Below are 16,014 nucleotides of genomic sequence, written 5' to 3' on the forward strand. Positions count from 1 at the left end.
GAGCGTGAGATCTTCAGACCTGTAATTCTGGTTTTGTTTGTGTATGCTCATTTTTCTCCCAGTTCTGATATGATTTAGTCCTGAAGGTCACACACACTGTAATAAAACTGCTATTTAAATCATCTAAACTTCCTACTGTGGAATTATGATCTCCTATGACTAATTGATGCCGCAGTAGATTTTGATTGATTGGTCCTGTTAAGTGGGAGCTAATGGAGCTGTATGAAGGGCCTTTCTGGTCCTGTGCACAGAACGATCAGGTCGGACGCGTATTTCTGTCTGCCTGGAAGTGACTGACTACTGTCAGAGTTGCACGTTACCTGCGGGAGATGGAATATTCCAAACTTACAAGGACGTGCAGGTGACGGGGTTTTTTCCCTTTGTTTCCAGTATTTCTCACGTGTTCTGATTACGTGGACAGGGTAGCTGTACCAAAAGGGAAAGTTCCGAAGGGCGACTTTTTTCATGCAATGTGTGAATCTATTGCAGGTTGTTATATTTCTTCCCCTTCAAAAGCCATGTTTGCTTAAGGAAGAGTGGATACGCTTCCTTCTGGGCCTGCTGGCATTGCTACTCAAAAAGCAACTCCAGTATTTTCAGTTTTCGGCGTTTCCCAGAGCTCCTGCACTTCTGCGCTGGGGAGTTCTGCTGCTTCTGCCGTGCTGCTGGACCGCTCGGCAGCAGCTCTGGGGTTCCGCTGCTATCTGCCCCTGGGGCTTTGCTAATTTGGGAAGGGTTTTCCAAGGGCAGTGCCGATTTTAGGTTTCCCTTTGCGTTTTCTTTCCTGCAGGGTCCTCGGCCACTTTGAGAAACCTCTTTTCCTGGAACTGTGCAAGCACATGTTTTTTGTGCAATTGCATGAAGGTGAATACATCTTCCGCCCCGGGCAGATGGATAACAGCATCTACGTTGTGCAGGACGGCAGGCTGGAAGTTTGCATTCAAGAAAGTGTAAGAATAAACTGATCTGCCGTTCTCGAGATAAAGCTGTTGGCATGAATCATTAAGGATTGATTAAACTTAGACATTTGAATCATAGTGATTTAGAAAGGATTACTTCCAACCCTTCAGGGCCATGGTATTTTTAAAGATCAAGGTTTTTAGCTGTGGTCCCCTGTGTCTTCGAAGAGAGAGCGAAACACAGTGCTGACCAGGCATTCTGAAATATCCTCATGTCCCGTAGTTGCATAGTTCTTGAGGGAGGACGGGGTGCAAACGGGCTTTGCACAGCGCTGGAAACGTTCTCCTTTTGGCTGGCAGTTACAGACGTAGGTGTAGAGAGCAGGAGAGAGCAAGTACGCTTCACTCCAGAATATTCTTGCGTGGTAGTTAGCGGGTTTGCCTGGGAGGTGGAAGATTCAGACTCACTTTTGGGTAGACAGGGAAGAGAAATGATGGCTTGTTGTATGGGTGAGTCTTAAAATGTTGAGTGCTAGCCCTTGCGATCCCTTCTGCCAATTTAGAATTTTTTTTTTTTTTTCCCTTCTTCCTGACGGAACTGTGACTTTAGCTTTACTATGTGAACAATTTGCTGATGGCTGAAAATGCAGGGGGTTTGGGTTCATAAATTATCCCAAATTTGATGATTTCCGTATATTTTGGCATTTTGCTGTTCTGTGTTTTGTGCTGCCTCTTCACATGTAGTCCTGCGATAAAGGGAGCTAATTCTGTCTCAGCGTGAAGAAAACTTTTTTTTTTTTGTTTAAATTGATTGTTACATAGCAAAGACAAGCAGGTCACATCTCCCCTTAGACAAAAATGCCTTTCATTTTCTTTTAATTGAGTAGATCACTTTTCGAATGGTGGTTTAAAACTTTGGTGGTTTGAATTAGCACATTTCCATCAGAGCAGAGAGAAAACAAGCATCCAAATTATAATGGGGGACCATTTCTTTTCGGGCTGCTCAGTGTCTGGGAGAACGAGAGCAAGTTAAGCTTTGTGAAATGCTCCATATGTGCCCGCTGCGCTGCGGTGAGCCGGCAGTAATCTTCTCTCCTCTGCTTGCAGGACGGAACAGAAGTGGTTGTTAAGGAGGTGCTGGCAGGAGACAGCGTCCACAGCCTTCTCAGCATTCTTGACGTTATCACGGTAAGTTCTTGAACGTGCAGGTTTCCTGCAGTGCCGCTTCGTGTCACGCAGCCTGTCGGGGGAAGCAGGCGTTGAATGTTGCTAGGAAAGAATCAAATGGAAAACAGCTCTTTGATCACTTCTTTTTCTCCTCCCAGGCCTTCGCAGCTGTAAACGTAGCTCTGTGCTATGTTAGTTGGTTGTGAAACGTGCACTTGGCAGTGTAACACTGGCAATTTCTGATAGGCAATAGGGTTTGAATTATTCTTTTATGGCTGAAAAACTGAGGTATGGTTTGACTTGCTCAAGGTCACAAAGCAGTCAGGAGGAGGACGACCAGGTTAGGGCCCAGAAGTCCAGGCTTTTACGCTGTTTGATTAGTTACTCACTGAATTTATTTTTATTTAGACTAATGAAAATAAATCTGACAGTTGTTATTATTGTAATTATGCTGTGAAACCAGTTGATGAATTTAATTTTTTCCTAATGTGTTAATGTTGCTGGTGACCATCTGAAGGTTGTGCCCTTTGGCGGGCGACAAGATGAGCTAAATGCGAGCTGGGCGTATTTATCGCACAAATTAGCAGGGTGGATTTTGTTTCAGTTGGAATGACAACGTTGGGTTTGGTGAAATTGTCACAGGGCATCTATTTAGGAATACCTCAATTGAAGGTGGTGAATTCATCATCTTCAATAATACGCAAGCGCTTCAAGTGCTTACTTGAAGGGTTTTCACAGTGGAAAGGATGAAGATAATCTGATCAATAAGTTGTTCATATTTGACCTTGTGTCGTGTTTCTCTTGTGCTCGGCTGTCTCCTTTCATTAAAGGCTACTGTTACTCTGTGTAAGTAGTTTTAATAATGCTGCAAAGTGTTCTTTGCTGCTTTTAGATGCAAGCAGCGGCATGTATATATAAATACTATTTCCAAAAAACCTATCGAAAGCGATAAACAGTTTTTAAGCTTGGTCACGCTTTCTTCTGTAGGAAGTAATGGCACGTGAATAATTTGGATTGCACAAGTCTAGTTCTTGCTGTCAAATCCATATTAATAGCAGGTTTAGCAGTATCTTTGCCCTTCTTGCTTTTCTTAATGACAATATTCTAAAGAGCAGGACCACCACATAGGAACGTTAATACTAGTCATGTTTTTTCCTTTTTTTTTTTTTTTTTGAATAAACAAGGAGAAATCCTTCTTGTATAACAATGGCTTGTGGTTCTGGTTTTTTTAATGGGTGGTTGCCATTCATTTTGTGTTGTGGTTTTTTTTTTTTGTTTCTTTTTAAAATTTTCATTCTGTCATTTTTTTTCCTCTCTCATTAGTTACACCACTGATAAATCAGAAAATAAAAATTATTGAAAGTGGGTTGAAAAAAGTTACCAATGTGCGGAAGAGTATATAACCAAAAAGTTGCAATTTTTTTTTTTTTGCTAAATTAACTTGTTCTCATTTGTTTTACAACTCTCTCTTCTTCCTTGTTTCCCGGCTTTGTGAACCGGTTGTTTTATTTCCTCTTCCTTATGCTCCCTGCTGAGTTTAGGTATAGGAGTAGCGTGAAAATGGGCAAGGAAAGAGAAAGTGGCATTGATCAAAATAGAGGAGACTTCTCAGGGGCATTCCAAACCAGTGAACGAGTCGTAGAACTTCCTGCAGGTACCGTAATCTTAATTAAGTTTCACCATACCGCCAAACACATGGATCTGACACAAAGAAAGGATGCATTCGGAGAGGATTTGAGTTGTCCGAGCTGGATTTGGGATTTCTTTGACTGATGTTGTAACATCTGACGTCAGGCTGGTCCCCCACTTGGTTGAGAGAAGTGCAAGAAGATTGAGGTTGCTGCAAGAAGTGGTGTGACCTCTTGTTGTTGGAGTGAAAAGAAGGGTCACACAAGAGGTACTTCCTAATTTAATTTTGCAGGTTTTTTTATATTGAAAAGTACCCTTGGATCTACTAAATAGAAAGATATCAGCTCTGACTTAGGAGATTTGTGTTGTATTTCCCTCGTTCTGAGAAGAGATAAGTGCTGCTTTCTCAAAACTCAGAGGAGAAATGGGAGGCTTTGAATCCAGGCAGACGCCAGCCCTTTCCTGGTATTTTGGAACAACTCTGCCTTGTAATTAATCTGACTCTGAATTGATACTGCCTCTAATATTAAAGAATTGTCTGAACTGAACGTTGTTGATGTCCATGCGCGTGTTTTCAGAAGCTGTTGCCCAGAGCTCGCTCCACCCCTGCACGCAGTCGGATCTCCTCCCGGAATGGTGAATTTTCCTTCGAGTTAAATGGGATGAATAGAGACGGCATTTGATGCCGATTGCTAGGGCTTTGGGGTTTACTCTTCCTTTGTCCTCCATGTGGAGCTGGTATTTGGAAAACCGTGAGCCGGTGGCATAGCTGGAATGAAAAGGAAGAGACTGGGAGGATAATGATCGATTGCCAGTGACCGAAGGGGAAAAACATGAAACTCTGAGGATTAGAAGAGGCTGAAAAACCACTTGGATAAAGGTGAGCTTGCAGGGCTCGCATCTGCTTAAAGGCAAAGTGGACAAGGTAGGTGAGGTTATGGAGAAGTAATCGATCGCTGTGAAGACTTTGGGCTGCAGCAGTGTTGATGTAGCGTGAAGGGTGGCAGGGAGGAGCAGAGGAAGACAAAACCCAAGCAATGGGAATAGGGAGAACGTCCTGGATTTTTGGGTACAAAAAGGAGTTACCACTCCAGGTGGGAGAATGTGAGGCACCTCTGTCTCTTGTAGCAGATTTCTGAACCAGATTCATTTGGATTTGGCCACTGGCTGTCATCTGGATTCAACGGCAGCTTTAGCTGTGACGTTTGTCACCGGCAGCACTGAATTACTCCACGGCTATTCCAGCAAGGCAGACGTAAATAGTTATCTGCACTCAGAACAAGAAGTTCTCTGTTGAAAAAAACCCTACTTCAGTACTGATTATAACTTAACTGTTCCTTGTGACCCCGGTATGCAATCGTAAAATATTATAATTTAAACGTGGTATTCTCCGTGTGCGGCTGATTACATTGCATTTGAGAGAACTGACAATTACGGGAACACTTCCTCTCCGCGTTCCTCTGACAGCTTTTAGCGTGTTCCAGACCAATTAGATGTGGTGTTGGCCCTTTCAAAAGCGGGCTGCGCTCACGCAGGGATTTCGAAAAGGAAAAATTATATGCTGGAAAAACTGGAGGGATGGGCTGTTCTTTGGAGAAAAAGGCTGCTGCATCATTATCTGTTATTATCCCCAAACTGGCTTTCTGCGAGCCTGTCAGCATTGGTCTATCCTCAAACAAGCACCGTTCAGGAAAAACCCCCAGACGCTGCACTGGGTAGAATGTCGACCTTGTAAATGTGATACGCGGGGCTTATTTTGCCCTTTTGAATAACTGTTATGGAACACTCTTAGACTTAATGCTTATCTTTTGTCCAGTGACTAAAGACTTAATAGATTTCCTTAGTTTTTCCCTGTGTATTTGGTACAGAGGTTGGTAGGAAATAGAGTTGATGGCAAGCTGATGTACTTAAAAGCATTTGGGTACAAGGAGAATTCCGAATGACTTCTTTGTCTGAAGCCAGGCTGTAAACTAGCCTGGAAAACAGGAATGTTGCATTTATTTTTGGTACAGCAAAAGGCACAGAAGTGTAATTTGCTAATTTCTGTACTTAATTAAAAGAAACTCAGGAAAACTGAGGACGCCTGGTGGCTTTGCGCTGTGGGTCAAAGAGATGTTTAAAGTTTCAAATCCCTCAGGAACTTGAAAATCAAAGCTATTAATATCATCCCCAGATTTTATAAAAAGGTCAGCTGAAGTGGGTGTAATTAAGAAATTGACTCCAATTAATTTATTTTCATTTTAGAATCTGCTTCGCCGTGACTTCCAGACCAGCAAGGCAGACAGCAGAGCTGGAGCTTTTATTTCCCAGAGTGGTTGTGGTTGTACAGAATGTCTCCTGTTTGGTTGTGCTGTCGTCTTTAGGCAGGAGTTCTTTTGCAGTGATTGTGTTCGGCTGTCTGATGCTCTGGAAGACTGGCGGGTTTTATCGGTTGTAATCAGCATTTAGCATCTGTGTGTTTAGTGTTTGGAAAAACTTGCCTTCTGCTGCTCCGGAGGAGTGAAAGCTTCAGAAGCTTTGACTGTGTTGAAGTAGAAACACCATTTCTTCCTTAGCTCCTGCTCCGTAACACAAAAGGACTCCTTTTATCTTAGAGATATTGGATAAATCAATTTTTCTTGTATTGTAAATGAATTAATGACTTATAGGTATTCTTTTCAGCATTTACTAATGGAGTAGAAGGGGTGTTGCCTGGAGTTTTTTATGCGAGTGTTTGGCAGTAGTTCTTTGTTAAAATATATTTTGATTCAAGGGGGGAAAATCCTAAACCAGAGGCTTGCCTTCCAGGGTAAAAATCTCTGTATTCTACCCACTTAGAGTTTTATCTTTCACTGGTTTGTTAATTCTCCGTCTGTTCTTCGGGCGACTCTGGGTGGTCTAGACCCAGTTTATCTCAAGTAAAGAGAAGCTGTTTGGTTTTGTCATTTGGACAATTTCATCTGTATATATGAAGAGATCTATCTATCTACCTTAGAACACAAGAAATCTGCCTCGGTTTTTGCTTATTTCATTATGTATGTAATTACTATACGATTTTTTTTATATTTTTTGCTGATTGTGTGAGTCTGTGATTGTTACTGCAGCAAATAGCTTGGTTGTTGGTACAGATAAAGTCAACGAGACCTCTTTTCTCTGCAGTCTTGAATAGCTGGAAGTTGAAATACTTCTGTAGTTTGGCTTTGTAATAAAACTGTAACAGAGCCGACAGAGCAGCCAGTCCCCTTAACCTGATAGCCCGTCCTGTAGCTCTTGTTTCTCTCCCTGGGTCTCTGTTTAATGCCGGGGAAGTTGCCGGTGTGGATTCCCCTGACCACGCCGCCCTCATTACACCGCCCCTAAGTCACCGAGCAGAAGTTCAAGGCTTTTTGTGGTCAGACGATGGCTGTCAAGCATATACAATATCAAAGGAGAAATTTGGGAAGCGATGGGGAGGAATTGGGTCCGGTAATCAGTGGATTAACCTTCTGTCTCCGAAACTTTCTGTTAGGGTCACCCTGCTCCTTACAAAACGGTCTCAGCCCGAGCAGCCGTTCCCTCCACTATACTGCGACTTCCAGCAAGTGCCTTCCAAGACGTCTTCCAGAAATACCCTGAAACTCTTGTTAGAGTGGTACAGGTAAGCTTTGCTGTTAAGTGGAATTTGGGGAGGGGAAATTGCTGTAATTTCGAAGTGACAAAGAAGGCATTTTGAAGTTCAGCAAGCTCACGGTCCTGTTGCAGATATGGAACTGCTCAGTGTAGCTTCTTTCCAAGATCTGGAATAGTTCTGCTGTTCCTCTCGCTCTTAGAATCCTAGGCTTAATGATCTCAGCACTAATGACGTACAGGAAGGAATAATTCGTATATATATCTATATACACACACGCGTTGAATGAGTTTCTGCCTGCGGCAGGCTCTCGCGGGAGCCTGTCCTGCACTGCAAGCTCTTTGGTCCTGGTGGAGTCGAACGTGCTGGCCTGGGCTCTGCATCCTGGTTAAGCACCAACAAGGCTTCAGAACGACTTAGTGTGGACGGGACTGTCGCATCTTCTGAAACAGGACTGATGTACCCCCGGAAGCTGGCTGTCGAGGGGTGATGCTTTGCAAAATTAACAAAATCCAGACCGACGTGTGAATTTCTGCTTCAGAAGCAGCTGCCAGTGCCTGAGGAAAGAGCTGTGCCCTGTGTTAGCTTTCAGCTCACCTTCCTTCGCTTTGCAGGAGCTCAGACAATTTCCAAGTCTTGTACATCCTGCAAGTGGAAGCTGGTGCAGGGACTGGTGTATTAATGATTTCAGTTTGGAGAGTTTGCCAAGGGGCGCGTTGTCCCGCGGGTACAACAGTCAGATGGGTGCACGTGCCCCAATCAGCCGTTCAGGGCTGTCCTCTTGTTTTACTGTCGCTTCTAAATCTTTTTGCCCTTGCAAACTCTTCTGGTATCTGGATGATTTATGAGTGACACATGAACCTCCTATCGCTGATGGCTGAGGAGAACAGATCATTACACCACTTTAATTTGCTCTGTGAGCGCTGATACAAAAAAGATGGTGGTTTAAGAGTGGGACTAAGCTGGCAGGGCAGAGGAAGGTGAGGTGGCAGCGATGTCCTGTGTTCGAGTGTCTGTAGGGCAGTAGCACAGGCTCTGTATGGGGAAAGCTGGAATAGTTTTTTTTTTTTAATGAGGGGGGAAAAAATGGAAGCAAATGCATTTATTTCAAGGCATGTTTATTAATAATGTTTACAGAAAACAAAAAGCATTATTTGGTGTTTGGGAGGAAGGCTTTGGATTCTTGTGCCGTCAAATGATTGTGAAGTCTTGGGTAAATCACTTGAATCTGTCTTTGCCTCAATTTATCGACTGCTAAGAAGGAATTTCAGCTTAGGGTACAGACCGTGTTTTATAAAGCGCTTTCAGGTACTCTGGTACGTAGCTGTATCTACATGCAAGAACGAGTGTGGGAGAATGCTAAATCCATTCCTGTCGCTTTTTGATTTCTCGCTTCTAGATCATCATGGTAAGGCTGCAGAGGGTGACGTTCCTCGCTTTGCACAACTACCTTGGTCTGACGACTGAGCTCTTCAACTGTGTAAGTTTGGAGACGTTTTATCTGCTCTTCCTCTGCAGCCTGTCTGCGTCTTGGCACAGAGAGGTTTGCCTTTTTTCAGAAGATCATAAATCAAGCGTTACATATTAAATTAATAATGACAGTACTTGAGAAGTAAGGTGCTTGCTCTAACCAGCCCATAAAATCCAGCCTACGCTGATGCCTGGGGAATGGGGGTGGGGGGAAGACAAGCTTAAATTGCAAGAGTTTGCAGAAGTGCATCACTTCACCCTGGTGTCTGCACATCACTCTGCGCGTACATCAGCGTGTTTCAGCAAATCCTGACACGGTAATGATCCGGAGTCACTTCTACCTGTAACAGCTCGAAGGAGGATGTGCCCTTGCTAGAAGAGGATCAGGTCAGGGAGCGCTTAGGCAAACTGGACGTACATAAGTCCGTGGGCCATGATGGGATGCACCTGGGAGTGCTGAGGGAGCTGGCAGGTGTCACTGCAAGGCCACCCTCGATAGTCTTTGATCATCGCGGGTGGGAGAAGCACCCCAGGGGTCGATGCAGGGTCCTGTCCTGTTTAACGTGTGTGGGTGCATGGTTTATGTTTGCCTCTTCACCTTGCTGCGTGCAGCAGAGCCAAGCCATCCCGCTCACCTCTGTGGCAAGTGTCACATCTGGAGGAAGTTCCAGCAAAGTGGTGAAAAGACAAGTGTCTAATGTGTCAGAGGAAGATCGCGGAGAAAAGCTTGAAAAGGCTGGGGAAGCACTGGAAATAGGTAATGTTTCTGGAAATGTGCAGTAACTGTCCTTTGTGACATTCTTTAATTGTTGTGTTATTCTTCAGATGATTTTTTTTTTTTTTTTTAATTAGAGTAGTTTGGGTTTATCTTAAATCAGTTTCAGATCTGAAGTTTTTGGATAGTCTTTAGCTTTAATAGGGAATTATTACTGTGGTGTTAATGATATCAAGGGGTGAGGGGAAGGGGGAAAAAAAGTGGGTCCTAATGTCGACTTCACAGGAGGAGCTGTGGAAATTCTGTGCTCTAGGTGCTAGCAGAAGAGTTGCTAGGTATGCGTAGGCTTTTGGGTTGAGGTGTCGGTATGCAAGCTGAACCTAGGAAAATAGATTGAGTTGAATTTTGTTTCTGAACCTGATTTTTTTTTTAAATTATATCGTAAGCAGGAAGCAGGTCTAAACAGAGTTTAACATTGGTGTTTCGAAACCTTTAACATAGGCTTTAAGTTTTAAGAGTGTGTAGCTAATGAAAGTTTATTTTATTAGGGAGTACCGTGTGTTTACATTTGTGTAACTTTTGTTTCTAAATTTCAGATACGTTGAAGGTTTCTGGTACAGAAAACTCTGAGCCTGTTTTCAGAAGAAGCCTTTCTTCACCTCCCTGCGCAGGGTCTGCGGAGGCTTCCAGTAAGTGGTGCCTGGCAAAATTGTGGGAAATGTGTATCTAATCGTGTAGGGGAAGACACATGCTCTCTGGAGCACTGGGTTTGATAATCTTCCTGTTTGTGTTAGATAACCATCTTGCAGTAGTGCTGCTTCCTAACTCATTTGTCAAAAATTTATTTTCTGAAGTAACAAATGGACTATTATCTAAGAGAGCGTTCCCTTGCTGTCTTTATTAGCCATGGGGAACAGTACGGTAATTTGGCTACTGAGAGACTTGCAAATGAAAAGCTTTATTAATTGATATAACTGAAACAAAGTGAGTTATGATGATATGCTGTCATCTGTCATGCAAAAGATGACACACGATTTTTTGCTTGGCTGATTGTTCCAACGAGCACGTTACATGGCTTTGTTGCTTTTAGAGGAATGTTTTCTGAGTGGGTAATAAAGGTGATTTATCATTGAATGCTCTGATGAGACATTTATAAGGCTGAGCTGTTTTGATGCCGCAGCATGCATTTCGGTGAACTTCAGTCACCTGCACTGTAGACATCTTCCTCTGAGCCGGCTGTTGATGTCAGCTTCATGTCCAAGTTGGAGAAACCAGGAGTTCTCGGGTGAATCACAGAAGGCATCTGTCTTTGTTAGCTGAATACCAAAGTAACCATCTCGAGGGAGTTGTGAGGTCACGCTCGGATACTGTAGTCATTATGGAGATATTGTTAACAGAGAAGTCACATAAAGTTTGGTCAGTGGAATAAAGGTACCCTGGATACATGAGAAGACACACATACTGCTTACATTGAGTCTTACATGGTTTGGGAGATCAGAACACACTGTGAGGGGTTAGAGAGTAGGGAGGAGGGAGAGAGGATGGAGACAGGCTGAGGGGGCCTTTAGCGCTGAGGCCTTCCCCCACTGTAAGGCTTCTAATGCTTGGTGCTATCAAGTTAAGCTGGTGGTACGTACAGAAGAGAAGAATGGGTAGTTGCTTAATTTCTAACAAGAGAGAGCTGATTCACTTCCTCTTCAATTCCTGCTATACGACGTCCCAGTTACAGCTTTTCATACCTCCCACGTTACTGTCCAGAGGGATGCATGTGGCAAAGAAATCGTATTTTGGCTAGTGATGAGTAGATCATCTTTCTGAACTAGAGAAACAAATTAAGGGAAAATATTGAACTGACCCATGGAAGTCTTGGCTTTATTTTCCTGTGTATTAGGTTGTTTTGCACTGTGCATTATAAAATGTACCAGCAGACCTGATTTGGTGGTGCTCACTTGAGCCTCTGAGCGCAGCCGCTTGCCCATGGTGGATGCAGCAGCTCGGTGAGATCTGCCCCAGCAGCCCTGGAGCTTTAGGGCAGAGCCCGTGCCTGTTCCCAGAAGCTTTCGTGTGGAAGGATCCCTGTGTACTTAACAGTGGATCTGTCCGTTTCATAGAATCACAGAATGGTTCGGGTCGGAAGGGACCTTAACGCCCACCCAGTGCCACCCCCTGCCCTGGGCAGGGACACCTCCCACCAACCCAGGTTGCTCCAAGCCCCGTCCAACCTGGCCTTGAACCCCTCCAGGGATGGGGCAGCCACAGCTTCTCTGGGCAACCCGGGCCAGGGGCTCACCGCCCTCACAGCAAAGAATTTCTGCCTGAGATCCAATCTAAATCTCCCCTCCTCCAGTTTGAAACCCCATGTCCTGTCATTACACTCCCTGATCCAGAGTCCCTCCCCATCCTTCCTGTAGGCCCCCTTGAGGGACTGGAAGGGGCTGGAAGGTCTCCCCGGAGCCTTCTCTTCTCCAGGCTGAACCCCCCCAGCTCTCTCAGCCTGTCCTCACAGCAGAGGGGCTCCAGCCCTCCCAGCATCTCCGTGGCCCGCTCTGGCCCCGCTCCGACAGGTCCATGTCCTTCTTGTGCTGAGGGCTCCAGAGCTGGACGCGATACTCCATCAAATACTCCATTTGTCCTTCCTTTCTCCTTTTATGTGTCATAAGAGTTATATCAGGGTACACAGAGCTTAGCAGAGAGAGCAAATTAATTTTTACTGACAGAAGAGTGTATCTAATTGGGTAATTATGATTTGCCTCCGTTAACAGAGCTGATTTCTGCTCACTGCACTGAGGTTACAGTCACTCTTTATCTTGCACGGAAAGTATCTTGATGTCTGTAATGAAAAGATCAAGATCTTCCTCCAGATTCTATTCCTTTCCCATAATGTGTGTTCAGACTCCATGGGAATATTGATTATGACGATTATTGATCCAGCGAAGTGAGAACTGTCTGTTATTAGAGTCATACAGGTGCCATTATCTCAGCATCTGTTTGATTTGCTTGGCTGATTTGAATTAACAAAAACTGCTAAAAATTACTTTGGGGAAAACATTCTTGCCTCGGTTGCCTCTGGGGTTGGGGTGTGAACTGGTTCTTCTGGTTTTTGTGTCGTTATCTAGCTTGAAATGTGGCCGTTGTGTAGGTGAGGGCAGTAAGTGGTGAAATAGGGTCCCCTCAGCTCCTGCCGGGCTGCTCTTTAGGTACCATAACCCTTCACGTTAGGGTACTTCATGGAGGGGTAATGAGGCCACGTGGAGTATCTGGGCACAAGAATTAGATAAATCATATAAAACAATGGGATCTCTTGTATGCGATAACTTCATCGGTTTTATTGTTCTTGGAAATAAATATTCCCAACTTAACTGCTATTTAACCTTAAAAAAAATTATCTTTTATTGGTTGGTTTGGGTGGTTTTTTTGCTTTTCCCTCTTCAAAACTGAAGCCATCCAGACAGGCGCGTTGGAAGGATGCGTTCTAACAGGAACCCACGTTAGGAAGAGCGGGTGTTTCGGTGAGCGCTTAGAAGGGGAAAGGCTGCGGGGACCCTGTCACCTGCCACTGCTTGTGCAGCCACTTCCACCCCAGCAGCGTGTGGGATGCCGGCGAGCGTGTGCTCATCGCACAGGACTGCGTTCCGCTCCCCGGTTTCCCACTGCCTTCTGTTCTTTTGACTCAACAGTTCTCGTTAAAGCTCGTTCCGCTGGATCCTTTCTAACTCCCATTTGAGCAACAAGACAGTTTAATTAATCACTGTGTGGGAAGCTTATATCTGTGACTGAGATGAAGACTTCTGCTTTGAATAGAAGTCTAGGAGACATAAGCTTTCACTCTTAGAATGCCTCCTCTTTTTCCTCTCTCTGATTATTTTTTTTTTTAATACGCAAAGCTATGTAGAGGATGCTTTTCGTGCCTACATGCCCATTATCAGATTATTTAGGTTGAACCTGAGAAGCGTGTGTTTAGATTTCAAGTGCACTTGGTGTACGGGGGCTCAGTAATTACGCTGACACTGTGATTTGGGGGGCAGTGTAATTGACGGGGAGTCAAATCAGCCCATCTGGAGCTCCGTGCTGCTAGTTCTACGGGCCCAGCTTTTTTTTTTGTTTATAACTAATTTAGGGTCTTTAGTGCTGCAGTGTGTATGAAATTGGGGTAGTAGCATCAACAGCTCTTTGGTGTGTGTCTTATGGCTTGTATGTTTTGCTGATGACAATCTTTGGGGCAACTTGCTGGCTTTCTTGGCTGGAGGCCGCTCGTTAAATGATGTTGTGACCCCAGTGGCAGATGTGGGTTTACTCCGTGCAAAGATTTGCTCGCATTTGTAGATAACGTGGCAGAGAGTACTCTGAGGTGGATCTGAATCGTTGCGACAGCCGGATTCTCTCCTTGTCCTAGCTGGGGTGGAGATAGGAGCCAAGCTCCTTCAGAAATGAAATAATTGTATTTTTAAAATTAAATTTATAGACAGCTGTTCATGGGAGGGTAATATTTTTCACATGTATGTAACAAGGGCGTAAATACAGGGCAGCTCCATGCTTCCAAAAGCTAACTTTTCAAAGATTGGGGAAATTCTAGGCAAACTCCAGTGTGTGTGCGTAGAGAGGGGACGGGGGAGAAATTGAAAATTCAGAAATTTGAACCCCATTCAACAGTCAGCAGACAGTTGCTTTTCCTGAGGGCCTATCCTATTTTTGAGCAGCAGTTTGTATTTAAAAAAAGCAAAAGTACAAGAACAATGTAGTAACAGAAGGAAAAAGGCGTAAGGGAGAAAAGTTAAACTTTTCTGATCGCAGTGTATTTTTGACGTATATGAGGCATAGAAATATGATAGGAAGGATTATAGGTTTATTTGTTAAAGGAAATTGCGATCCCTGCATGATTCTTAAACTCTCCTGTAAATCGTCAGGCAGGTATGTGGGTGTCCCATCCTAGGTAATTCCTGAAGCCTTTCCCAGTTAGGGTTGCGTTATTGATTATCTCGGAGAAGTTCCTGGAAGGTGGACGGGACAGCCAAGGAGCTAATATAATATAATTAAGATGTATTAAAATTGGGAAGTAGGGAATAGACGTTGTTAGTGACTTCAAATTCATGAATTAAATAAGTGAGAGCCCTAAGGGAATTCCTTACGTATCTCTCGGCACATGACGTGCACTGAAAATTTGGACAAGTTGTAGAGAAGGTCTGAAATTATTTTTGGCACTGGGGGGAGGATGCTTCCTATGGAGAGACTTTTAAGAAGTTGCTGATCATAATATTCTCCTTATGAAAGCTCCTGCAACATATCAGGAACAAAAAAACTTCTTTGATTCGGTTAATAAGGTTAACCGAGGTTAACCAAAGGTTACTAAGACTCATTTCCTGCAAACAATGAGGAAAATCTGTTTGGTGGACTTGCCCCTTCCTGACAACCTTTGATCTGAATGACTCTGTTTTGTCGACTCCAAAATAATAATTGTTCTCTGTATGGGACTCGGATGTGGGAATTCTGGGACACGTTAGGACACGAGCTCAGATGAGAAGATGTAAAGTTCCCATCAGATCTTCCAGGTCAAAATGAAGTAGGGAATGAATAAGAATATGAGGATGCTGCTTTCTATTTTATCCTCAGCTCCAGAAACGAACAAACTAGCAAAAAGTTTCTCGACTTCATGGGCTGTCTGCTATTTTTGAGAAACTGCAATAACGGAGGTGCTTAAACAAATGGTTTTTATATTGCTCGTAGATAACTCCAGCAGCGCAAAGTCAGACATGGGCATGGCGTACGACAGAGCCCGGGTGCACTTCGGCTCGGAGGAGGCGGCCAACGCTCCTGTGGTGGGCAAGGTGGGTCTGGGTGCACCTGCTCTGGGTGACCCTGCTCTGGCAGGGGGTCGGACTGGATGATCTCCAGAGGTCCCTTCCAGCCCCAACCATTCTGTGATTCTGGGTCTGGTCCTGCGCGGGCACCGGCGCGGGGCTCCCTCCCAGCCTCGCTCCCTCCGGCTTGTACGTCTCTTCTCCCTGACTTGGAAACGCTGCCCTTGCAGCTCCGCACGAGTTGCGGTATTTGGTGGTCTTGTATCGGTGTCTTTTAACTTACAGCTGTTTCAGTCGATTTTTTGGTGAGTGTTCAGGCTTTTCAGTGCAGATCTTGAAATTCTGTGGAGATTCCCTTGGCAGGGAATGGGAAAGCCCTACTGCAGCGTCTCCATTCCAGGTATTGCCTTCCTCTGTCTCTTGAAAAGGATTATTTGGAAAGGTAAATTTCTCAGACCGTGTTTTGTGAGAACTACTTTGCAGCAAGGAATTACAAACTTGTATCAGCCCGTGATTCCTGTAGGTTTTCAGTCATGTTTTATAAATCTGGTTTTCTTTTTGTGGTCTGCTTTTTATGAATACTGACCTGGACGTTAAGAGCACAAAAAGGCTCTTGAATTATACAACTGCAACCCAAAATTCGGAGAGAAACTGTGGCTCAGTGTGACCTTGATGGACATTTTATCGTTCCCTCCATCTTTGTATACAGCGTTGATCGAGGTTTAGTTCTGTCAAGCTGGCAGCTGCCCACTT

At 44.3% G+C, this 16,014-nt stretch overlaps 1 protein-coding gene across 3 annotated transcripts in view; it reads left to right on the top strand.

Annotated features, from left to right (window-relative positions):
- The window catches only part of PNPLA7 (patatin like phospholipase domain containing 7), a 137,528-nt gene that overhangs the window by 9,121 nt on the left and 112,393 nt on the right, over positions 1–16,014 (top strand). For all 3 annotated transcript variants that reach the window (XM_063353102.1, XM_063353103.1, XM_063353104.1), the window contains exons 7-13: positions 791–950; positions 2,007–2,087; positions 7,183–7,311; positions 8,681–8,761; positions 9,364–9,508; positions 10,063–10,155; positions 15,188–15,288. In XM_063353102.1, coding sequence (XP_063209172.1) covers positions 791–950; positions 2,007–2,087; positions 7,183–7,311; positions 8,681–8,761; positions 9,364–9,508; positions 10,063–10,155; positions 15,188–15,288 — 790 coding nt within the window. The remainder of the gene's footprint in view (positions 1–790; positions 951–2,006; positions 2,088–7,182; positions 7,312–8,680; positions 8,762–9,363; positions 9,509–10,062; positions 10,156–15,187; positions 15,289–16,014) is intronic.

Source organism: Chroicocephalus ridibundus, chromosome 15, assembly GCF_963924245.1.
Source record: "Chroicocephalus ridibundus chromosome 15, bChrRid1.1, whole genome shotgun sequence".
Lineage (NCBI taxonomy): Eukaryota > Metazoa > Chordata > Aves > Charadriiformes > Laridae > Chroicocephalus > Chroicocephalus ridibundus.